Source organism: Egretta garzetta, unplaced genomic scaffold, assembly GCF_000687185.1.
Source record: "Egretta garzetta isolate BGI_Z169 unplaced genomic scaffold, ASM68718v1 scaffold23, whole genome shotgun sequence".
Lineage (NCBI taxonomy): Eukaryota > Metazoa > Chordata > Aves > Pelecaniformes > Ardeidae > Egretta > Egretta garzetta.
Window position 1 is genome coordinate 2,746,235 of NW_009259237.1, and position 22,877 is coordinate 2,769,111.

Genomic DNA, 22,877 nt, shown 5'->3' on the forward strand with positions numbered 1-22,877 from the left:
TGGCTGCAATGTCAAGAGCGAACTGAAACATCATACCGAGACCTGATGCTAAAGTAACGGATTGCTCATTCCTGGTATGAGCCCCATGTTCTCTGCTGCGTGTGCAATCCCTCCTGCCCCAGGGCCAGAAGGGACCAGGGTTATTGCAGAGCTCATGGTCTGGGATGAGACAGAGAGCAGGTTTGTGGATGCTGTGCTGCTGCTGGGAGCAATTCCTGCAGCTGCTGGCTGATGGGATGCCTTGTCTGATCAGAGGGTCTGCAGTAATCAATAACCATCTTTTATCAGCAGTTAACCATTAACTCATGGCAAATAGCACTTTTTTCATAACCTTTGGTTACAATAAATAAATAGACGTAACAGCCTTGGATAAAGCAACAAATATTCTGCAGTTCCCATTTCCTTCACTAGAGCTGAGCTAGCCTAAGGACCAGCATTTTCTTAATACTTTGCAATGAACTGATGGACCTTGCTGACAGCTAGTTTGTGTATTACAGGTTTAGCTTGGGACATTGGTATCTGATAATATTAAAGTTATAGTTCCTGCTTTACTCGAATGCTGAAATCATGTTTAGGATTAAAAAAATAATCTATTATTAGTAGATTTATTGTTTTTTAAAATTATTGTTTCATTTGGCAAATGTGCTCATGGTCCAAAATGGCAGCATTGTGCCAGGATGCTGAGCTTGTTGAATGAAAAGCTAATCTCTCTTCACGTTTTGAAATGAGGGATTTAAAGGTATAAACACCAAGAAACTCATGATTTATGAAAGGTTTTTCCATTTCAGTATTTGAATATTAGTAGCATAAGATTTTTTTTCTTCAAATACAATTTTTTTTAACTTGACAGAATCCCATTTACACTGATCACACTGCAGAGGCCATACAGGTGGCTGTGTTAATGCTGCACTGAACTGAAACAGTCTGGTTTCAGAAATGGGGTTTAAACTGTGTCTTGAATACCTGAGGGGGTGGGCAGAGATATTAATGGGCATCGTGTTGTCTACAACTGTTTCCTCATTGAGAGCTTGGGTGAAGTCTCAGCTGTATTACTGGGTCCTGCTCTCATGCCAGCTTTACTCATCTCCGTACAGCTACCTGCCGGGGGCAGAGGGCATTTCTGTCTCTGTGGCGTGGCACCTTAGGCCAATTCGTATGCTGGGAGTGAATAAAAGCAAAGCCCAAGGAAACCGAACTGAGACACCAAGCACTTTGTTAGCTTAACTTTGTTCTTTCTGCTATTAAAGTTTCTACCAGTTCATAATATGCTAATTTCCCCCTGGAGCAGCTTGCATTTGTATTTTCTGTGTGTTTATGTGTATAAAATGTTCACAGCACAGCAGGGGAGAATTCTGGATGATTAAAGCCCAATTTTGTAGTTCTCGAGTTCCTAGATGCTTAAGTGTATTAGCAGTTTTGTTGATGCTAATGATTAATGCTAAGCTTGAGCATGCATTTGTAGAAATAGGGCCTCAAACAGCACATGGAGCACAGCAGCTTCATTACAGACTTGTATGAGGCAAAAATCTCAATTTTTAATTTTCTACTGTGGTGTTTGAAAAATCACGTAGGCTTGTCTTGAGATGTACTGTCCTGCTACAATCATATAGAGACCAATGGACCTATCAGAAAAACTTAAAATTGGTGGTCCTAAGCATGTAGCAGAAGGACATCAGTTCTCCAGCATTTGATTTCCTCTTCATGGGGATACAGAAGCAAAGTGATTCTTGAATTATCTCCCTGCCCTGGTTTGAATATAGAGAGGCTATGCATAGATAGAAATAAATGCATAGGCAAAAGAATCTTAAAGCTGTAACTATGAGGAAAAGCTTTTCAAAAACAAATTTAAACCTCCCCCCCCACCCCCCCTTTGTCGAGCTTATTGAAATCATGACCTTTCCTGTGAGTCTGCCACGTGTGGAGCTACCCACTGACTTTGCTACTTCTACACTGGCTCTTGGTACTTTGGTCTTGCGGACTTCATGGGAGTCATCCCCGGCATCGCCTGCCAGCCAGAATTTTTGCCCTTAGACCATAAGGAAGGTAGAAGCCTTGCTCTTCGGTTTTGTGAGGTGCCAGGTTCTGTTTATGAGGTTACACACTACTATTCATGGAAAGTTAAACAGTTATTAAATGTGACTGACAGACCCATTTTCCCGGTACTGCATGGCTTTCACTGTGCTGTTGATGTTGCATTGCTGGAGAGGGGTAAAGAGAAGTCTTTTGGTTTTAGACTGAATTGTTGTAATGTGGTGGAGCACCTAGTTGTGAAGGTCTCACTAAATTATTTCTTGGGCAAATGGAGTTATTTCCAGGGAGCATGCAGATTTTCTGTCCTCCTATTGCACCTTCCTCCTCTGGATTTCTGTCTTCAGCCAGACTCAGTCTCCATGCATTGGAACACCAGCAGAGGCTTCCCCCATGCTTTTATTTTGGGTTAATTTCTATGCATTTGTTTCACTCAAGCTTCCTGCTGCTGTCTTGGGTACTTGAATCTATTCAGGGTGAGCAGCTCATTGATTTAGGGCCTGATGGGAGTATTGCGAGTATCATGAATCAACAGCCTGGAGCTGGCTTTAGGAGCTGTGGAGGATTCTAACTTTCATTCTCTTTCTGCTTGTAGGTATTTGTATAAAATGTGGAAAAGGTGTGTATGGAGCGAGCCAGGCTTGCCAAGCAATGGGTAACCTCTATCATACCAACTGCTTCACGTGCTGCTCTTGTGGTAAGTCAGATCTACCATAGCCTTATTAAGTGGCTTCCTTTTGTAATACATGTTCCTGTAGCAACCAGTGTACAAAGTGAGACCTCATCTTGCCTACTTCCTGAGGCAAAATTCCCATGCAAGACTCCAGCTTCAAAAGTTGTTTTTTATTTGCCATCTGTAAATGTTCAATGGTGTTTTCTTAAGCAACAGCTCAGAAAAGTAGTATTTTGTTGTTTTAAGGGCTGCGATTACAAAATGGCTTCGACCTGGCCATTATAAGCACTGCATACTTTAAATCATTTGTGTTTATGGAACTGTGATGTGCATTTATCATTTTTACAGAAAAACGATAAAATCTGTGTAGCCAAAACTGTATTTTCCCTCACTTTTTATCTGCAAATGCTGCTCTAGTCAAGCATGTATATTTGTCATTTCTGTATATACATAATGCTCAAAAATTGTTGTCTTATGTTTGGATATGATAAGAAGAAATAGAAACTGCATGTTGAAACACCTTAAGCTATTAGAATATTTTGTTTTTGTAGAGGAAAACTTGCAAGTAAATCACTGTCTCCTCCTTGTCTTTCTCAGGACCTTTTTTAATGTGAACACATCTGAAAGTGATGTATTCTCTGTGATTTGGGGAAGTCATGACTTTGCCAGGGGAAACAGGGCTTGGAAAATTCAGGGCAGCACTTTCAGAAGTGTTTACCTTAAGTCAAGCACTGTGAACTTAAGTTGGTAACTTCCTCAGTGTCTTGTCTGTAACTGCTGAAAGTTCACAAATTCCCACAGAGTTCAAGGGAAGTATGAGAGCTCAATTTTCAGGAGTCAGGTTATTTTTCTTGATATACCCACACGTTTATTTAGGTTCTTAATATATGAAAATATTTGCCTGGATGTTGAAGATCTTGTTGAGATACATATACACAGCAAAAGATGTACCCTGAGCAGAATATGCCAAGCGTAAATTGTTTATAAAAAGGATTAATGAAGGATTAGAAAAAGAGTAAAAGATTATTGGCATAGAACCAAATAAGTTGATAATGAAAAGACCATTGTAAAGTTCACTTGTGAAAGGAGAAGTGTTGTCTTTTCTCCTGAGATTTGTACAGATAAATATTGGTTTAAAGAAACCTACAACCTGAATGTAGAATTAGTGACCTTTATAAATGACTCTGGACCATTACCAGGCTCTAGAATAAACTCATCTCAAACCTTCAAGGATCGCTCTCAGCTTTGCTCAAGTCTGACAGTGAATGAGTAGCTATTTTGTTGGCTCCCAAAGCGAACAGCATCCTGCTTAGCAGAGGATTACAAAATATGATATCGGATAATATCTTATCTATCTACCCATCGCCAACATTAACCTAACCTAATTGCATGGGTGAATTCCAGCTTCCTCTCTGGGGCAGGCGTGGTTTTTTTAAGTAGTCAGGGTGCATGTTTGCTACCACAGGGGTCTGTACACAGGTCACTCTGTTCCTCAAAAGAATGTGTAAGGGCCGAGGAATGTATTTTAACAGCAAAATACAAACCCAACTTAATTATTCAAAGGCACAACAAAGTTTTCTGACTGTCCTGGTGTGGTGTGTGTGGCCAGTGTACAATCTACCATGGGGCGACCTGAGACATGTCTGTTCGGAGCGTAGTTTTGCCCCACCCCGCAGCGCTGGTGGAATTTTGTGATTAACACAGCTTTCCGTGAGTCACGCACATGCACGAGGAAATGGTGTGTGAGGTGGTATTCTGCGCTTCTCACTGTACTGCTCGTGGGCTGGAGGGCCCAGCTATCATCCACCAGGGTGTTTCGCAAGCAAAAAGGGATTGGATTTCCTTCTGTCTGCAACAATCCCATCTCCGATACAATCCCATCAATAGGGGAATGTGTGGGGAATTTCTCATGTTAGGTGCCAAAAAGGTGGATGTGCTACTGATGTGGCAGTAGTGCTGGAATGCAGGTAAAAAAACTTGATCGAAGCTTAGGTTCAGCTACATGCAACTGTGAGTCAAAAGTGGAGCTTTTCCTCTCAATTCAGCTCTGAAATAGTATCAAAATGAGCATAGCTGGAAAGGGGGTGTTGCATTAACTCTGTTTTCCCACTTTATCTGGGGCTGTGCAGTCTTTAGGAAAACCAGAGGGATTCAGGACAGTGTCAGTAGATCCAGATCTTGGGAATGAGGCATGCAGGTCCCATCTGTGGGAATTGCATCCTGGAGTGTGCTGCTGAAAAGGCTTTACAGGACCTCTTGTACAAGCAACCAAACGCAAACTTCTCACAATACTGCAGTTTATGAACGGGGAGTTTATTTTACCTTCAGTGTGACATTGGTGGGACCCAGGTGACAATTCTGCACTCTAGTTTTGAGGCCTACCTTTAAAGTGATGAGGAAAAACTGGAGAGGGTCTGGTGAGAGCCTGGTGTATTTTGGGTATCAAAATTGATGGGAGGGATATGTGGCTGGAGCTCATAAATACTTCTACCAGAAAACAGCATTAGATGGTGGTCTCATATGTACTAGAGACAAACACAAGAGAGCTTTTCTGGAGGCTGAAATTACACAATTCAAATAGGAAATCAAAGACAGTTTTTATACAATGAGGATGGTTAACTGCTGGAAGAAAATGGCAGGAGAAGTGGCAGATTCTTCTTTGTTTTCAAATTAAGACCTAATGTCCCTTTGGAAAGTTTTTTAAGTTGAGCCAAGCTTTTAGATTCAATGCGTAGGTGATCATTAATGACCTTTGTTAGGCAAGAGGTCGTAGCATACAGACTTAGGCTCCTTCTGAGCCTTTGACAGGAGAGTGGAGAAGTACATTAGTGTTCTCTGCCTAAAACAGTTCCTACGCGCTAGTTCCTACGTATGCTTAGAAATCTGAGATAGAGTAAGAGCACAAGCTTGCCTTTCTTCTTTTCCTCTTTTTTTTCCCAAATAACAAGAATGATCCAAACTTTTCTCCAGCTGTTACCAGTCTTGCTTTTATATAATGAATCTAGAAGCAGAAGGCAGTAACCAAAGAAGAAAAATTCTGTACCTGAAGACATCTGATTTAGATAAGGGCCCAATATTTAACCAGCTACAATTAAAAAATTAAAAGAAAAATTATATTTCAAACCCTTGGGAAAAGTTGTGGTTTGGAGACCACTCAGGCTGAAATGTGATAATGAGTGATGGAGCCTCCAAGGGCCTCGTTTCAGCACTCGGCAGTGAGTATTTTCAGCTCAGCAAAGGCAAGTGCAGTTCTGCAGAGAAGTGGGAAGGGACCCTCAGTAGGAAATTCTGCCTGAGCCAGAGTCCTTTCTTAGGCACTTCTTTGAGTTTAACTTTGGTTTCAGTGCCAAGTGCCATCTGTCTGCGTGCCCTGGTTGAAAAGGGCAGCACATGACAGAATGGGCCATCCTGCACCTTCCAGGGAGCAAACAGCACTTGCCCCAGCGCTGTCCTTTTCGACTCCTACCATCGTATGGGACACCATTGCTGGAGGGTTTGTGTTTCTTGTAATTAAGAGAAAAACCTAGAATACAGTCACAGATGCAGGCACCTCTGTGAGGACTCCAGCCTTGCTAGTGTAGAAACGTGAGGATGCAAGGATGGATTCTCATGGCTCTTCTGCAATGATGGTGGTTAGCTCTTGAGAACGTGAATACAGAAAGATGTAGAAATATTTCAAAGATACAGTAAGTAGGAGACTTCTGTCCCCTTTAGATGTTCTGGTAAAATGCTCAGATGGCAAATTTCTTCATTGTCATCTTAGGTTCTGGCAACTTTGGAATAAACTCAGTAATATATTGATTCGGAGATATACAGGATCTCCTCAAAAAAAGGAAATCTTGCCAGTGAGCCGAGGTCAGAAAAAGAATGGAAAGGAAAAGTAAATTACTTGCCTAGCAGACACATTTTATGTTTTAAAATAAGATGCTGCATTTCTGCCTCTTTAATGTGTTCAGTGGGCTTTGGATAGTTTAGCCTTGCTCCCATAACAGAGCAAGTTCAGCATCTCAGAACTTTGCTCTGTCAGTTAATTTTTGTTACGTCTCCGTGTAAAACCCTATTGCCTTCTGCAAAAAGCCATGTTTCTCAGGTAGGTTTTTTTGGAGGTCAGATAATTCTCTTCAGGTAATGTAAAAGCCAAAGTGATCTGGTTTCCTTGGGATTAAATAGTTCAATGAAGATCTTTATCCACAATCTCTTAGAGAAAACAACTGAAGCTTGTTAGGATGGTTTTTAAATGTAGATTCAAATCCTCTCTCAGCCCTAACACCAGTGGAACATCTTTTAGGCCTTGATTCAGCAAAACACTTAGACATATGCTTAAGTATGTTATATTACTCATATGTAAGCATGTTTTGCTGAATCTTAAGTAACAGAGATTAATTCAGGCAACAGCATACACTGTCCCTTCTGTTAAGTGTAACATTTTAGTTTTGGCAGGAGTTCAGTTGCAGATTTTGCTTACGGAAGACAAAAGCTGAAAAATGTCTGCCTGAAAAGCTCATCATCTAATTCCTCTTGGTAGTATTTCAGAGCATGACAGGATTTCTTGAAGAATAATTGCAGGAATACCAGATCGCTTGTGTGCTCTAAGTGCAGGTGATCAGTTGCAGGAATTAATGGACTCTGTTTGATACTCATTACAGAAGATAATTTATCAGATGCCTCCAGTTTGCAGATCATAATGCCATCCACAGCATCGTTTCAGGCTGAAAATTTTAATCCAGTGGCAATGATTGTAGAAACTGCAGTAAGATAAATCTTTAAAACGAGGAATATTGGTTTGTTACTTGTTGCTCTGGGGGTGTAAAAGATGGGCAGGGAATGAGCTTTGCAGAGCTAAGGGTTTGAAATCTCTATACTCTCAAAGCTGAAATATATTTCACCATAAAAACCAGGGACACGTTCTGCTCTCTTACGTGAAGGCAAATGTTTACGCATGCCATTCATCTTTAATTTGCACTTTTGCCAGTGGTTTTAAGGCACAGGAAATCACCACAAGATCAATCAGAAGCCTAAAGCAAACTGTATAATCCCAAAGGTATGCAGCTCATTTCTTACCTGGTAGCTATTGATCAGGCTGGAGCACTCACGGGGGTTTCATACAGCAGTTTGATTTTAAGGGACAGCTCGTAAAGGTATCACAGTTCAGTTGATTACTGGCGCTGCTGCCGCCGCCGCGTCAGCACCAGCTTTTGTTCAGACTTCACAAGCTCATTGCTACAAGCCTCTAAGAGAAGGATCACAGTGAGGGCTGACAGCGCTGCCATTTTAAAAGGCCCAAGTGGGACAGCTGTAGCAGTAAGTATTGTTACCCTGAAGGTACAAAGAGCAGTTCTGACTTAGTTTGTGCCCTCCGACAGATGTGAAAGGGGAATTGGTTTGTGGTTGTGGACACAACCTGCCTTTTCACTCGTATTAAGTCTCGGAGGCAACAACTCCCTTCTGATTGAGGCCACTCAGTGCTACTGTATGTAGCTGTCTATTAATAGGAGGCTGCTCATGTCCCGGCTTGTAGGGAGAAGGTCCATGTGACACTGGAAATGGTCTTTTGCGTATTTGCTGCCCCGGGTTGAACCTTTGTTTGCTCTTGGCGGTAGTAAGGCACAGAACGTCTTAAGGGAGCTGTGTCCCTTCAGTGTATATTTATCAGCAGTTGGTGAGTTTTTAAAATACTCAAATTCCCAGTGAAAGGTTCATTTTCAATTCATATTTGTTCTGTCCCCACAGTATATTTATAAGTTTGGCATGAGTCACTGCATCCAAATTGCGCATTGCCAGTACTTGCTTTGTAGCCTTAAATTAAATTCTCTGTGAATGTGATTTTCAAGTAGAATAAAACAAAATTCAGTGTCAAATCTGTGAGCTCTACACTGTGTGTCCACCAGTGTTAGAGTTGGGAAGGGGGGTGTCAGTGGCTTTTAACTCTTAGGTGCCTCGTGGCTTACTTCTAGGCAATTCAGTTGCAGGTTCAGTATGTGTTCATCTGACTGCCACTGCTTTATGCAGCTATGCTGAGCACCAAGGAAACACAGCAAGGAGACTTAAGGGAGAGGAGCTAATGAGTATTGCTTCAGGGGGTACATTGCTGTGCAGTGAAAGTCTGCTGGGTAGCTAATGTCCTTGCACACTTTTCCCTGCCATTTTCTAACCACACACTGTCAGACCGGAGCAGACTGGAATTTTGGGATTTTTGGTCTGTAGTCCTGCCAGAGCCATTGGCTAATACCTGGTGCTCGGGGGAAGACAAGCCGGCGGGTGATTCAGTGCTGTGCATGTGGGAACATTCCTCCCCGACCCCCGTGGCCTGGAGTGTGAGAGCTGGATGCCCTCAACTTGCATAACTGCGATTATTACTCATCCTGGACTCAGACCCCATGTTTGGATTGCATTCATGGCCACCTGAATGTTTGGTGGTTTCCAAGCCATAACTGGAGCTGGCAGTAGGTCCTGATGTGCTGCATGTGGGGCAGTTACTTTGAGGTGTGATTCATGGGAAAAGCCAAGCCCTGTGGAGAGGTGCGAGTTTGGTTAGGAAACAGGACCAAAGGATTTGCTGTATGCGCTGCTAAGACTGCGGTTTGTGTAGACGTGTAATTGAGATAACTTGCAGCGTTGCTGCAGGAGTCATTTTGCCTGAGTCATTCTGCGTCTTTGGGATAAGTTACAGCCTGTGCTTAGCACCGCGCTTTCCGTGTTAACACCTATCAAGACAGATAGTTAAAAGCTATTTCAGGTATGTCTGCAACTGCAGTCCCAGATGAACCCATTAATGCAAAACTCATGGAAAGGGAGGTGCTCGCTTTAAAAATAAGCAGTTGGATGGCAGAGATGACAGCTGCCTTCAGACGGTTCGGGTTCACCTTGTGCAAGACTGAACCATGAATGAGTCTCAGCAAAGGAATGTAATCTTGTCTTCTGGTAATTAAAAGTCAAACTTGGATACCAGCCCATGTAAGAGCCCAAGTACCTTCGGGTACCAATTGGTAGAAAAATGCTTCCTTTATCTTGATCCATGGTTAGTCTGATAATATTCCAGGCTTTAGAAAAACAAAAAAGGATGGGATGGGAAAAGGGTAATCAGAAGTGTTTGAGATGGGACTGACACAGGAAACTCTCCTTTAATTAGAATGTATTTAGTTGGTTTTCATATTTTAGGAGGTATTCAGTAGTTTTTCTGTGTTGCGCTCTCTTGTCCCATCTAGCTCTGGTCCAGCAGGGCACTGATCTGTGTGCTTGACTTCAGATAAATAGACCAGTCCGTTGACTGTGTCCCTTCTACAGGCAATGCTATTAGATGTTATGTGATGGAAGGTTTTCAGTTCTGTGACTACTTTAAATTAAGTTAGTTCAACCCTAGGAGAGAATCTGCTTTTTAAGGTTGGCTCATCTAATTGGCCCAGTCCTGGGTCTTGCTTCCATGGGGCCAACTCAGATGCTTGAAGATGCCTGTGCTTAAAGTTTGTTTTGGTTGGGGGGAGTGTCTAAATACAGAGTGTCACTCTTCTCTGAGGGCTGCTTTGGCACCTAGCATTGGTAGATCTGGAGGCTGACCCCCAGGGGAAGGTGGTGTTGATAGGTAGCTGGCCGCCAGAGAAGTGAAAAACATTTCCATTCCCTATTTCTGATTATCAGAGGGTATGCGCTGAATAGTTGGCTGGTGGTTTGTCTCTGTCTCCTTGTTTCCTTGAAAGGTAGTAACTGTGTGCTGCTATTAATTATTCCTGCATGAAATGCATGGCTTTTGATGGTTATTTGAATTGGTGGGGATTGCCTGGCAACTAATGTTGGAAGCTTCTCTCTGTGTTGATTGACTGACCATAGATGTATTCCTCCCACAATATTTTTGTATTCATAATGTGGAACCAATCACTGACAGCACCTGTGATCCTTTCAGAGGTTGGAAAACACATAAAGTACAAAAAATATACTCTAATTAACAAGGTTTCTGCCTCTGTTTTTTATTTCTCTGTAAAAACCACAGAGAACCTAATCACTTCCTCACATAGTTTTGTGTGTTTGGCATGCCACCTATTGTTTAGTGTAACAAGATTTGCTAAAATTTCTTGTTTCCTTATCAGCATCTATTATCTGCAGGTCTTGATTGCCTTAGTCTGAAACCTGCCTCTCTTGTGCATTTTTTTTCATTTTTCCCTTGTATTCTTTTTTTTCTCCTCTTTCTTGCCTTCCCCTCTGCCCATTTAAAATGTTTTCTTGGAACACATCTCAGTTTCTCCAAAAGAAAAGATTCCCTTGGGCTGCTGTTGAGTTCATCTCTCAAAGGGGAAGAAATCCAGATAATCCAGAACAGAGCGCAGGCAAGTCATTGACATTATCAACAGATGTTTCTGTGTTTCCTGTTTTCAGGTTCTGTAATTGTTAAGTATTACCTAAAAACAAAGGGAAAAACAGGTGGAAGGAAAAAAGTGAAGAAGAAAATGAATGTAAGGAGATACACACAGGTTGGCTTCTTGTAATTTTAATTAACTAAGTTTCTGCTATGTGTTGTCTCTATATATTTTGAGAAGAGCCTAGGCAATGCTTTAGTGATGTCTTTGATCCTGTGCTCATCTGAAAACTAGACCCCAGAATCCCATAGCTCTCTGAAACATTTCTAATTTAATATAGATCATCGTCACTTCTTCAACAATAAATCAACTCTATCTCCACATGTGCCGGTTAATCAGTTTTGTCCTTTATCACTTCAGCACTCAGTAAATCAGTTCTTCCTCCCACAAGCAGCTGATCATTTCTTTTCCGGTGCCTAACTCAGTAAATTTGGTCCTCACACACAAACCTGTCCATGTAGACAAGCATGTCCATGCTCATGTGTTTAACCTCCCCTCTAAACATGTGTCAACTGGATACTTTCCTATCATTTAACTGAATCTCTGTCTTTTCCTTTGTCCTACCCTTTGGTTGTGTGGATCTCGCCATTACTGCTCTGGACCAACCCAAAGCATGGTCTGTGGGCCACCATTACCTGCTTGTTTTCCTGGTGTGTTGCAAGGATTGAACTTCAGTTTTTGTCTCTGATGCAACTTCTGTGAAGAATGAAAGGCCAGCTTTCTGTCTCCCTTGGCTTTTTCTTCCTTCTTTCTGCCTACGTTTGCTCTGGCATGTGCCTGTTCTACTACTGAAGAATTCAAACTTTATTGTTATTTCTGTGTGGGCATCTTTTGTTCTTCATTTCAAATGAGCACAGTGGATTTCTTTAGTAAAGGTCTTAACTGCATGTCAGTGCTTTTTTTTCTCCAGAAAGTAGTGAGGTTGCCCCCTTGCCCTTGGCACTGTTTGAAATCTTACCCTGGTCATTTCCCGTCTTGACTTGTTACGCATCTTAGGCTTTTCCTGGATCCCCGAGTTCCCAGGGTTTAAAGACTCCAGACTGCTGGCTGCTCATCATACCCCTACCAAGGAGGCAGAATTATACCGCTTTGCGGCCAGACTTCTTGCTGCCCCTCCCCTGGTGACACTGCAGTGCAGTGGCAGGTCCTCTTCTCTCCCCTCTTGCCAGGCCACACACGCACCTCTCACTCCTGCCCTGCATGTCCTGCCTAATGAGGACTGGAGCTTTTAGCAAAGGACAGTGTGTGAAGTGGAAATCTGGTTTTGCTGCTTCTGTTATCTTCATCCTCATGTACTGTCTAACAAAAGGACTTTCTTGATTTGCACCTCATCCATGCCTCCTATCCAGGCTAGGTTACTAACTCATCCTTAATAATAATTCTTGTTTACTGCTTATTTCAAGGGAGAGATGTCCATATGGCCTGAAAACTCATTCATGTTCCACACCAGAAAGCAGCCTGGTGGGTTTTATCTTACAAATTAATTTTACAGATCAAAGGCTTCCACTGCGACTCCTCACCTTCAGTATGCTTTTACTTCTTGCAGATCTAGAAAAGCCCTTTCCCATAAGAATCTTGCTATGTACAAAACAAAAGATCTTTTTTTTTTTTTCACATTTATAAAATAAACAGTGGCAGCAAACTTTTAGCATTCTGTCTTTCTTCTGGCAGAGGGTATTGGCAAATGACAGACAAAAAATTCTTAGCTGTGAGGATTGATAGAATGGTGGTCAATGAAGGGGTAAATCGGCCGTGTGAGTTAGAGGACAGGGCTTTGCTCCACTTGCTATGGGCTTCCTCGTCCTCATGGGCAGATCACTTGGCCTGTCTGGCTTTGCCCAGGCAGAGATGATTCTTCTCGCCAGCCTCACATGGGTGATACTGTGCTGATTTCATTAATACTTTGAAATTATTTGGAGATCCTGAGACCAAAGTACTAGAGAAGTGAGAAGTTTTGTAAATTATTAAATAGTTATTGTTATATCACAAATAGATGCATTCGATGGAGGAAACGCAGTATCTGGCAGCCAAGCCATACAGCTGCTGCAGCATGCTACTGAAAATAATTACTTGCTCAAATAATGCATATTTACGGTTTATGGAGGACCATTTTGAGGATTATATATCATTAAACACATGGACTAATGTAAGATTTTAAAAAGACTGCTTTCCCAGCCCTGGTCCCCAGAGCCCTTAGTGCTTGGGCCACATGAGTAACGTTCCCATTCCTCTGTCCAACCCAACGTTGTGTTTTTAATTTATTTTAAGTATCTAAGGAATGCTGTCTCCAGTATTCAGAGGACTTTGAATCGGATGTGAGACACAAATGCACCAGAGAAGATTATCAGAGGAACGGGCTTGGCGCAAAGCCTACATAAACAACCATAATTTTTTTCTCATTTAAATGACGGGACTCTGGAGGACTGGCTGATTATAGCTGCAGTGGGCTGTCCTTGGGCACCAAGGAAAGTGCTTTGGTGACCCCTGGTATTTGACATGAGGTGAATGTTTTTCTTGCTCATGAACTTACTGTTATAGAATGGCCAGCTTGGTTCTGGTAAATTGACTACTACAGGTCACTTTCCGGTGTTATTTACCAGCAGTGGATGTTTTCCTCCTATCCTTGGACGTCTTGGGAAATTTTTGCTTGGTTTTAACCCAGGTAGGGAAGAGCTCTTGTTCCCAACCACTCTTCTCTGCCTCTCTCCCTCAAAACACAGCACAGGAAGAAACTAAGTAAATTTGATCTTAGCCAGAAACCATTTTTTTCCCCCTTGCAATAAATATCTCATTTCCTGAAAATCCTGCCTTTGACCAGAACTTCTACTGGGACTTTTTAGATTTATCAGCACTCATGGCCAAATCCAGTTTCAGTTAGTGTCAAAGTATTCTTGCCTTTGTGGAGAGAGGCATGAGCTCTTAGCTGGGCAGCAGGAGCCTTCTCCCATCACACTGACGTTAATGGTGTGCCCTAGGTGAGCCTGTTCCTTGTTCTTGTATTAAAAAGCAGGTAATTTTGCAATACAGCTTTGATTATAAACACTATGCCAGAAATAGTAAGGAATTATTTTATGGTTTTACTGAGAAACTCCTAGTATTTTACCAGCGTGTAACCTGTATGTGGGTGCCCTGCATTGAACTGACACAAATAAAAACAGGAAATCTTCATGCTTGCAAACTTGATCCCACAGTCTTGAATTAGGTACGGTAAATACTTTCTAAAAACAAACCTGAAGCAAAACCCCGCCATGGCCTCCCTGATGGCCAACGTCCAGTCCGTATTCAGTACTCCTCCATTTATAGGATTATTGGCTCCATTTGGCAGTTCGCAGGACCAGTATCTGATTGAGCGCAGGCAGCGCGCTTTGGCAGCCAGCAGAGATAATGCGATACGCTGCAGTGTCGGTGCGTGCCTGGAGATGGGTGCTGGGCTGCAGAGGATGAAAGCAGCCTGGCTGGGGCTGGTACCTGATGCACAGGCACTGTCCCTTCAACAGTCGCCTTCTCTTGATTATCTACCCTCTCATGAGAGCTCACCAGCTCTCCTGGCTCAACATTCAAATAAATTAATGAGAATTAATTTTTAAAGTAATGGAGAACGCAGGAGTGTAATAACTTTGGGTGTAGTCCTGTGTTCCTTGCCTGCCCCGGGCTTCCCAGCAGGTTCGGGGCATGCAAGGAGCGAGGAGGGGTTCCTTGGGGAACAGCACTGAGTGTTTGCTCAACACTTGGTCCTCTTGTTCCTCTTATGGATGCTTAGTACTTGAGGAACAGGTCTGTGTCCTGTGGTCCTGGGCCAGAATAACCTCCTACAGTCATTTTGGGGTAGTGGGGAGCCAGGTGCTTCAGCATTTCACACACAACATTGCTGTTCCTGGGTGATGAAGCAACCACCCTGCAAGCTGAAATAGCAAAGAGCATTCCAGTCTCTCTGCGCCATGTCCCACACAGCAAGTGGCAGGTGAAGATGTAGCTCTGTATGTTTGCATTTAAGTTTTAGCTTGTGCGTGACATGACTAGAGAGATGTGAAAGCCTACTGGAGGCCGTAGTGTTGCTTATGCTCTCAAAGCACCTTCCGCCAAGTGGTTTTGCAAGCAGTCCTGTGGCCTCATGCAATCTGGGAGGAGCGCTTCGGCACAGGAAGGGGCGCAGGGGAGGCTGTTGACAGAGTCGTGGCCTCTGAGATGGGGTTCAAACCCCATGGTAAATTCGGTTGTTTGTGAGGTGACTGGGGCCTTACGAAGTCATTCCCAAAGTCCCCTGTGAGTGCTTGCTGCCTTGAGGTGTTAGGGACGGGCTCGCAAAGCCAAGTTTCAAGTCCCACAGATACCCTCCCTTTCACCCACCCGTTCGTCCCACGGAGGTGTCGGGTGCTTGGTGAGGGGTTCCCTTGCTGCTTTGTGCACCGTCCTGCTCCTTTCTGTCTTGGCAAGCTCCCTTTATAGATGCAAAAACCCCTGTATTCCTTCCCTTTCCTATTCAGGGCCCTGTATAACCTCATCCTCGCCTCCGTACCTGCTGTTACTGCTTCTCCCGCCGTGACTCAGCCGGTCAGTCCCTCGCGCTGCCATCCCCTGCCTGCTCCCTCTGTCCTGCAGCCCAGCCTTGGTGCGGGCAGGCAGCCTGCCCGTGCTTAGGAAGGGGATCCCACCTCCCGCCTGCCCAGCCACCCTGCCTTCCTCTGGCAGGGACTCTGCTTCCAGCAGTTCTCCCTGCTCTGGCTGCCTCCCGAGGCTTCCTGCTTTCTCCTTCTCTCCCCCGGCCCCCAAGCTGATTTTTCTTGCCTAAAACTATCAAGCCTTGACTCTTTGTTTGCCACGCTCCTGTGAATTTGCACTGTGTTTGGAACAGTAGTAATAAAAGTGAATTATGAGCTAGGCAAGAAATAGGCAAAGGAAGTGGAGCAGAGAAACTTCTAACGTGTCTCCTGTAAGAAGAAATAAAATCAGCAGTGGCTGCTGGCCTCTGATGGCACAGCTGACTCGACTGGTGTGGGTGATTCACGGTGCCAGGGTACATGCAGAACACGGCGGCTAATACCTGCCAGCGCTTTTAATTGCACCTGTGTGGAGTGAAAGGCTTCTGATTTAATGCATCTTTAAAAGCAGGAGTGAATTTAGCAATCATTTTTGATTGCTGGCTGCTGTGTCTCAATGGTTGGCTGTCAATATATTTTAAAACACAAGTGTTGTATGTCCTAACATTAAATTGGATGTAGTTATAGAACCTCAGTCGCTGAACTCAGCTGGCTGCCTGGGTACTCTTCCAGCTGCATTCCCTGCAAAATTTTTCCTGGAAATAATGCAGCTAACTTATTTGAGTGAGTCAGTGGATTACTGACCTTAGGAACCACAGCATTGTAAATTCAGACCTATGGAAACAATTTGCTGAATCAGTATTAACAACCCACTGGTCTCTAGAGCAGCAGCCTCCGAAATGGGGTGCATGGACCCCAGGCAGCACTCAAGATGATCCATTGGGATGTGGGAAGAAAATACTTTAGTGCTACATGCATATAATTTATAAATAAATAAATATCCATGTATCAGGGGCTGTGCTCAAACCTTTTTTATTGATGGGGAGCATGATCAAAAAAGTATGGAGGCCACTGTCCTAGAGGAAGAAAGCCTAAACAATACACAGCCACCAGGATTTGTTTTGCTGTTTCCACAAGTTATTTAACAAAGGAGAATGTACATGCTTGGGGAAGTGAGGGTGGAAATCAGGTACTTAAACTCTTAAGAAGGCATGTAGATGAGACCTAGAGCTCATGTTTTCTAAGCCTTGTTTTTGAACAGATGTTATATATTACCCTGGTTAAATTCTAGTAGCAAATCATCCCTGTTGTTACAACTGTTCTTTTCCAATGCTTCATGAGGTTGGTTCAAGTAAAGTGGCCAGCAGCGAATATCTCAGAAGTACTGTGGTGTTTAGGTGATGGTGGTGATGGTAATTTGATTTTACACACAGAAATGGCATGGCACAGATACTGGCAGATGCATACATACAGTATCTGTGCATTGAAACCTTGGAGAGGTTCCAGTTAAATATGTGCAAAGGGGAAAGTCACTCTATCAGTGAAGCTGTGCAGCTGACTCTGTACAGTTTTGAATGATTAACTTTGGGCTTTACAGCAGCCAATGCATTTGGTGTTTGTGGTTTGCTGTATAGCTGCTTTTTTCTGTTTGCTGTATAGCTGCTTTTCCATGTAGCCCAAACATTGGGCTAGTGAACAGGGTATGCAAAAGCAGAAAATAGAAAGAAGGAATAACCAAGTTTGATATGAGCACGGCTGAAGGCAGAGGTTTGCATTATCTTGGTCACCATGGGCTATAGTGGCGAGCTGGTGTCTCATGCTGGGTAAGGAAGAGAGGAAGGAAGTGGATTTAGTGGAAAATTGATTGCATCTACTTGGGCTCTTTCCAGCTGAATCCTGAGTTAAGTACATTCATCCTGAACTAATCGTTGGGGAGAATTGGCTGAAATCTCACATACTTCTTAAAAGGAAAGCTAAGCATTAAAGGAACAATATCCTTATTGTACCTGAGCGCCAAAAGACGTGAGTGTACTGTCAGGAGTCCTACCTATTTTCCTATGGTCTTTTCCAACCAAAGTGATTCTATGATTCTGTTCAGCTCTCTGTCTTGGAAGCTGCTTGTGGTTTTAGTTCAAATGTGACCTCATGTAAGAAGCTATGATCAGTCCACCATAAAACATCAAGGACAGGCCATTTTCGAGGGCTGATTTCTGATGTTATTTTTAATTGGCTGAGCAAGCCCCAGTCAATTTCAGCAATTCACTACAACTATAATTTTCCGTTTTATTTCCAGCAAGGTATCCTGGAATAGTATCTAAACCACCCATCTAAGGTCCTAGCAAGGTTTTATTCAAAGTTATGCAGAGTAAGTCTGAAGTAACATTATTAACATCAGTATAATTGTTCACCAGTGTGAGCAAGAGGAGAATTGTGTCTCTGTGCAGTTCTTTCAAACTTCCTTCTAAATAATCTAAACTCCAAGAACGTGCTTCAAAACTGGCAGAATGTTTTAATACTTTGCCATCCTGAGGATGTTTAGATTTTTTTCCACTGTGCATGGTTTAGTGGTGGGATGGTAGTGCTAGGTTAATGGTTGGACGTGATGATCTTAAAGGTCTTTTCCAACCTAGACGATTCTATGATAACCTTTCTAAGCTTTCTTTGTGCTTTTGGTCCCAAAGACCTGCTACATTCTTCTATTGTCACATGAAGAAAAAAGTTTTAGCTGTTGCTCAAGATGCCATCTTTAGGCACTGTGGATCTCAACAACCTCACTTTTTTGCAAAGATTTATCTCAAGGAAATGAGAATTGAGCACAGTGAGCTTGATTTCAGAAACACATGGGTGCCGTTGGTGTTGGCTGCTGAACACTGTGACTCAAATCAGTGGTGCTGCTCACACTGAGGTGCTGACGCATATGATGCTGTTGGGAGGAAGAATGTAAACTGTTCCCGTGCAAATCCATTCTTGTTTTTCTGAGACAACACAGAAGATAGTTTAGGGAAATTGCTCATCTCCCTTAAGGCTGTCGTGCATGTTGCTATAGGGTTGGGCTGTGTCCACTCCTTTTGTTCAACATACTTTTTATGTATAAAGTATTAAGAGAGAAGGTGGTGCTTCAGCTTGCTCTGTGCAGAGATGACTTTCAGCAGTCTGGCTGTTCCATCTGCTTCAGAGCCAGGCTAAGCTATGATTTTTAGTTGAGGCTGAGCATGAATGAAGAAGAGAGCAATGACTTGCAAGAAAGAACCTGGTAGCAATGGTGAGGGGTCTGCAGTGCCCTCAGTTCAACAAGTTTACCTAACTCTTGCTAGTTAAGTTTGTCAGGTGGAGTCTCTGGTGTGTTCTTGCGCTGCTCTGAACGTCCAGATGGCAGTAGGGATCAAACTCCCACCACCACCCCACCACCCCCACCCTGGCCCTTTAGTTTTACTGGAATACAGTGGTTTCTTTTGGATTTACCAGGCAGTGCAGAACTTGGCTTGGTCATGTCTACTGCAGGGAGCTCAGACACAGAATGGACTTTTTGAGTCAGGGACTGTCAGATCCACTTACATGTGTCCACTTCTGTGTTGTACAAGAAGGACCTGAGCAGAGTCTCAAAAAGCTGCTAGGCAAAAACACTAGTTGTGCCTGTGACCTGCAACCCATTCATTTCCAGGTGCAGTTGAAGACTGAAGTTTCGGGCTTTGGCTTACAAAGTTCTTCTCTACTCTGGTGGTGATGGCTGTAGAGGCTGCTTTGTTCTTTAGGATGCCACAGAAGCTTGAGATCAGCAGAGGTTTAAAACAAACAAAAGGGAACGCTTCATATAATACATAATGAAATTGTGGAACTCACTGCCATAGGGACAGCGTGGAAGCCAAAAGTATAAATGATCTCATAGAGGAATTAGACAAATTAAAGAAGGATTGGTCCAGCGAGGCTATTAAACATAATAGTTATGATGCAACCTGCAGTGCAGGAAGGCCTTAAGTGCTGGCTGCTGGAAGCTGAGAGGTTATTCTTGGGAACGCATCAGCCAGTGCAAGCCCTGTTTCTAGTGCTCTTTCCCATTGAGCTTCCACTCTTGGCCACAGCTGGAGACAGGATACTGCCCTAGATGGATCCATGTTGCTGCCATTATGGTGGTTCTTACTGGAGCTTGAATGAAAACCACCCACCACGTTGCATGGGTAGCGGCCAGCAAGGCTGCTCGGGCAGGTTGCATCCTGCACAGTCAGGAAGACTTGGGCTAGAATAGGCTGCAGTTTGGTGATGGATTTATTTTGCCATAGAACGGGCTGGCACTGGGACCCTGGGATAGTGTGATAAGACAAGCACTCTTTTAAGTCCTGGCTTAGACGCAGCAGCTGGAAAAGTGGAAATCTTTGCTGATAACAAGCAAGGGTCTATGATGGAACCATGAAAGCTTCCCACAGTGGAAGCTACCTAGAGGGAAGAGCTATAGCTCCCTCCCTCCCAGCTTGCTGGGTGGTGGGGAGGCCTCTCATGGTTTTTACCATGTGTTGCTTTGCCCTTGTTCTTTACTTCTTTTTTTGCATTTGTAAACACAGCCCTGAAAAAAAAAATCTTAATTGAAGTACATTTGGAGCTTTATTTTACATGTCCCTGTTAGTGTGTCTGCTTGCTAGCTTATTAAGAAAAATATTTTAAGGTATATGTTAATATATAGGCCCAAAATAGCTATTAGATCAATGCAGACTGCTGTATTTCTGTTTTTAAATACGTGCTTGGCTTACGTTTTTACAAACTCCTTTTCAACACAAGTTCTTCTGTTGGAGCTCCATGGAAATAATTTATGCCTTAACCCTGAAATTGATGGGTGGTATGGGATAGAATAAATACATAAGTGAGAGAGAAAGGAAACATCTGCCAATTTTAACTTTTGCAAATTATATGGAAGCTTGAAACTATCTGCTAAGTTTATAATACGGTCTGCACAGGAACGCTTTGCCCGAGTACCAGAGGTCAGAGATCTTCTTGTCCCTGCAACATTAAGTAACCCTTTGGTTAAATAATCTGACCGAAGAGTAGGAGGAGAGTGAAAGGAAGAGAGAATTCCACAGTAGAGTAAACATGGCACGGAGATTATGGATACCCTGCCAAGAAAGGTGGGGTTTTCCAGCAAGGTAACAAAAGATATTAGCTATCTATCTACATAATCCTGCCGGAGACTGACAGTTTAAGTCATGCAGCTAGGCTGGGGCAGAAGTGTACTCTCCACGTCCTCTCCACCTGGTCTTGGGCTTGCCGGCTTTGGTGGTGGCAAATGATGCACAGTGGTCAGAGCAAGACACATTACCTGCCTCAGTGCAGAAATGCAAGGTTACTTGACAGCAAAGGCGCGCTTTCTGGGTAGAAGGGTGTTTCCTTCAGTGCGATAGCTGACACGAGGCAAAATCCTAGGGAAGATAATGAAGTTTTTCATTTTGACATCATGGCAGATTAAGGTAAACTGCAGAGGAGAGTCCAGAGTTTACCCTAGGCTACAAACATGTCAGAATGATAAACTGCCTTGTTTTCATCTGGATTTTACCACACGTTAGTGAGTGCATAGCAAAGACAGGCTTTTTTCTGGCGAAGATAGTACCTTGGGGCAGGTCTACAGCTTGTATAAATTGTGATGAATTCAGTGATGCTGTCACGATTCACAGCAGCCGCAAATTCAGCTTAGCGTAGTCGTCTGTGGTGGGCGGTGTGTGGTACTAGCACGTCCACGCGGCCGGAGCTGGCATGCTGCTCCCGTGCTGGGGAGGTGGCACAGAGCAGTGCAGAGCCTGGAGGACAGCCCAGAAATGGAAACGATAATTGTATTATACCAGAGGGTATTTCTGTGAGAGTCCGAGTAAGAGCTGGGCAACGGTAATCAGGAGGAAAAATAGTTAACTGCCATCTGCCTCTCCAGGACAGATCAACTTGAGATAGAGAATGAGAACGAACACTGACTTTGTAGCCACAGTTAATTTGCACTGAAAAGCTCGTTTTTAGTGTACAAATATGAATTAGTATAGGAACTTAAACTATGGAGGAATTTTCCATTAAGATTTTAAAAATAATTTATTTTACATGATAATTTAACTTCTAATTTTAAACAATTTGTATGCTTTTCCTACATCGATATTTTTAAAAAGTAAATCTCCTGATCTCCTAAAAGCGTTCGTTCATATCTTGCTATGTGTGCCTACCTGATGCTAATGTTCGATTAGAATTTGTTCACAGATGCTGAATACTCTTTCCTGAAAGAATCTATGTAAAGGGAGAAAACAATACACATCCTGTACTCCACCTTCATAGGCCTCTAGCATACGATGCCACCTTTTGTTTGCAAGAGTTTAAATTTCAAATAAAATCCCAGCATTCTTTTGAAAAAAGGAAAGGGCCTCTCCCCTGCTTAGATTGTCAAATCCCAGACTAGCCCGGAATTGAATAGGCCAAGTCAGTGACCTCAGGCAGAAAGAATGTTGGTTATTTACGTAGGGCTTCTGCTATTTTAGCAGCAAACCTTTTCTTCTGAAAGGACAATGTATACTGTTTTGTGTTTATGGCCAAGTAAAAAGCTTGTACATTTGAGATTTGCATCGTAATAGCCTCGTAACTCAACATACAGCATCCTCAAAAATAGCAGTGCAAGGCTCTGTTTTGTCTTAGCTGGCGCGGCTCTTTTAGAGGCTTTTACAAAGTTCTCTGAAAAACTGTCCTAAAGATTCAGCTGCTTATATGGTTGCTTTGGTGGCTTTTTTTTTCCCCTGGAGTTTCGCTTTTTTTCAAAAACTAAAATTACACGTGGTTTCTTTATGAGCTATCAGGCGAGTGCTCAAAATATTTTGATGCATCTCAAGCTAAGCTGTGCCTGCAACTTGAAACCAGGAAAATGCGTGAGTGTGTGTGTAATTCACACACCGAGCATTTTTCCTGAAATAATGGAAGATCTTTACAGGCATTCTGGCCTGGTGGATGAGCCTGCAATTCCAAATGGTTTTTAAAGTGTGCCTTTCTCAATAGATCGTAACCATGAGGAGCTATTGTGTGAGTAAAGCACACATTTAGGATCCAATCCTGCATTCCTTAAAGTCAATGGGAGTCTGAGCGTGAAAGGAATGCAGGATTGGGTCCTGAAACAGGGGAGCAAAATTGTGTGCCAGATTGCTTTGAAAAGAAGAATACAGCACATCCACAGTAGCCACTTTTTAGTGTTTCAGATTTCAAACGGCTGGAGTCTGTGAGAAGTGGCTTCTGCCAACATGCAGTATCTTCTATTCAAAGGAATTTGGCATCGATTCCCCCCCC

At 43.1% G+C, this 22,877-nt stretch overlaps 1 protein-coding gene across 1 annotated transcript in view; it reads left to right on the forward strand.

Moving 5' to 3' along the window:
* Window positions 1-1,982: 1,982 nt before the first annotated feature.
* LOC104123661 (WT1 interacting protein) overlaps window positions 1,983-22,877 on the forward strand; it is a 49,307-nt gene continuing 28,412 nt past the window's right edge. The window contains exons 1-2 of the mRNA XM_009635936.2: window positions 1,983-2,043; window positions 2,624-2,725. Of these exons, the coding sequence (XP_009634231.1) occupies window positions 1,983-2,043; window positions 2,624-2,725 (163 nt within the window). The remainder of the gene's footprint in view (window positions 2,044-2,623; window positions 2,726-22,877) is intronic.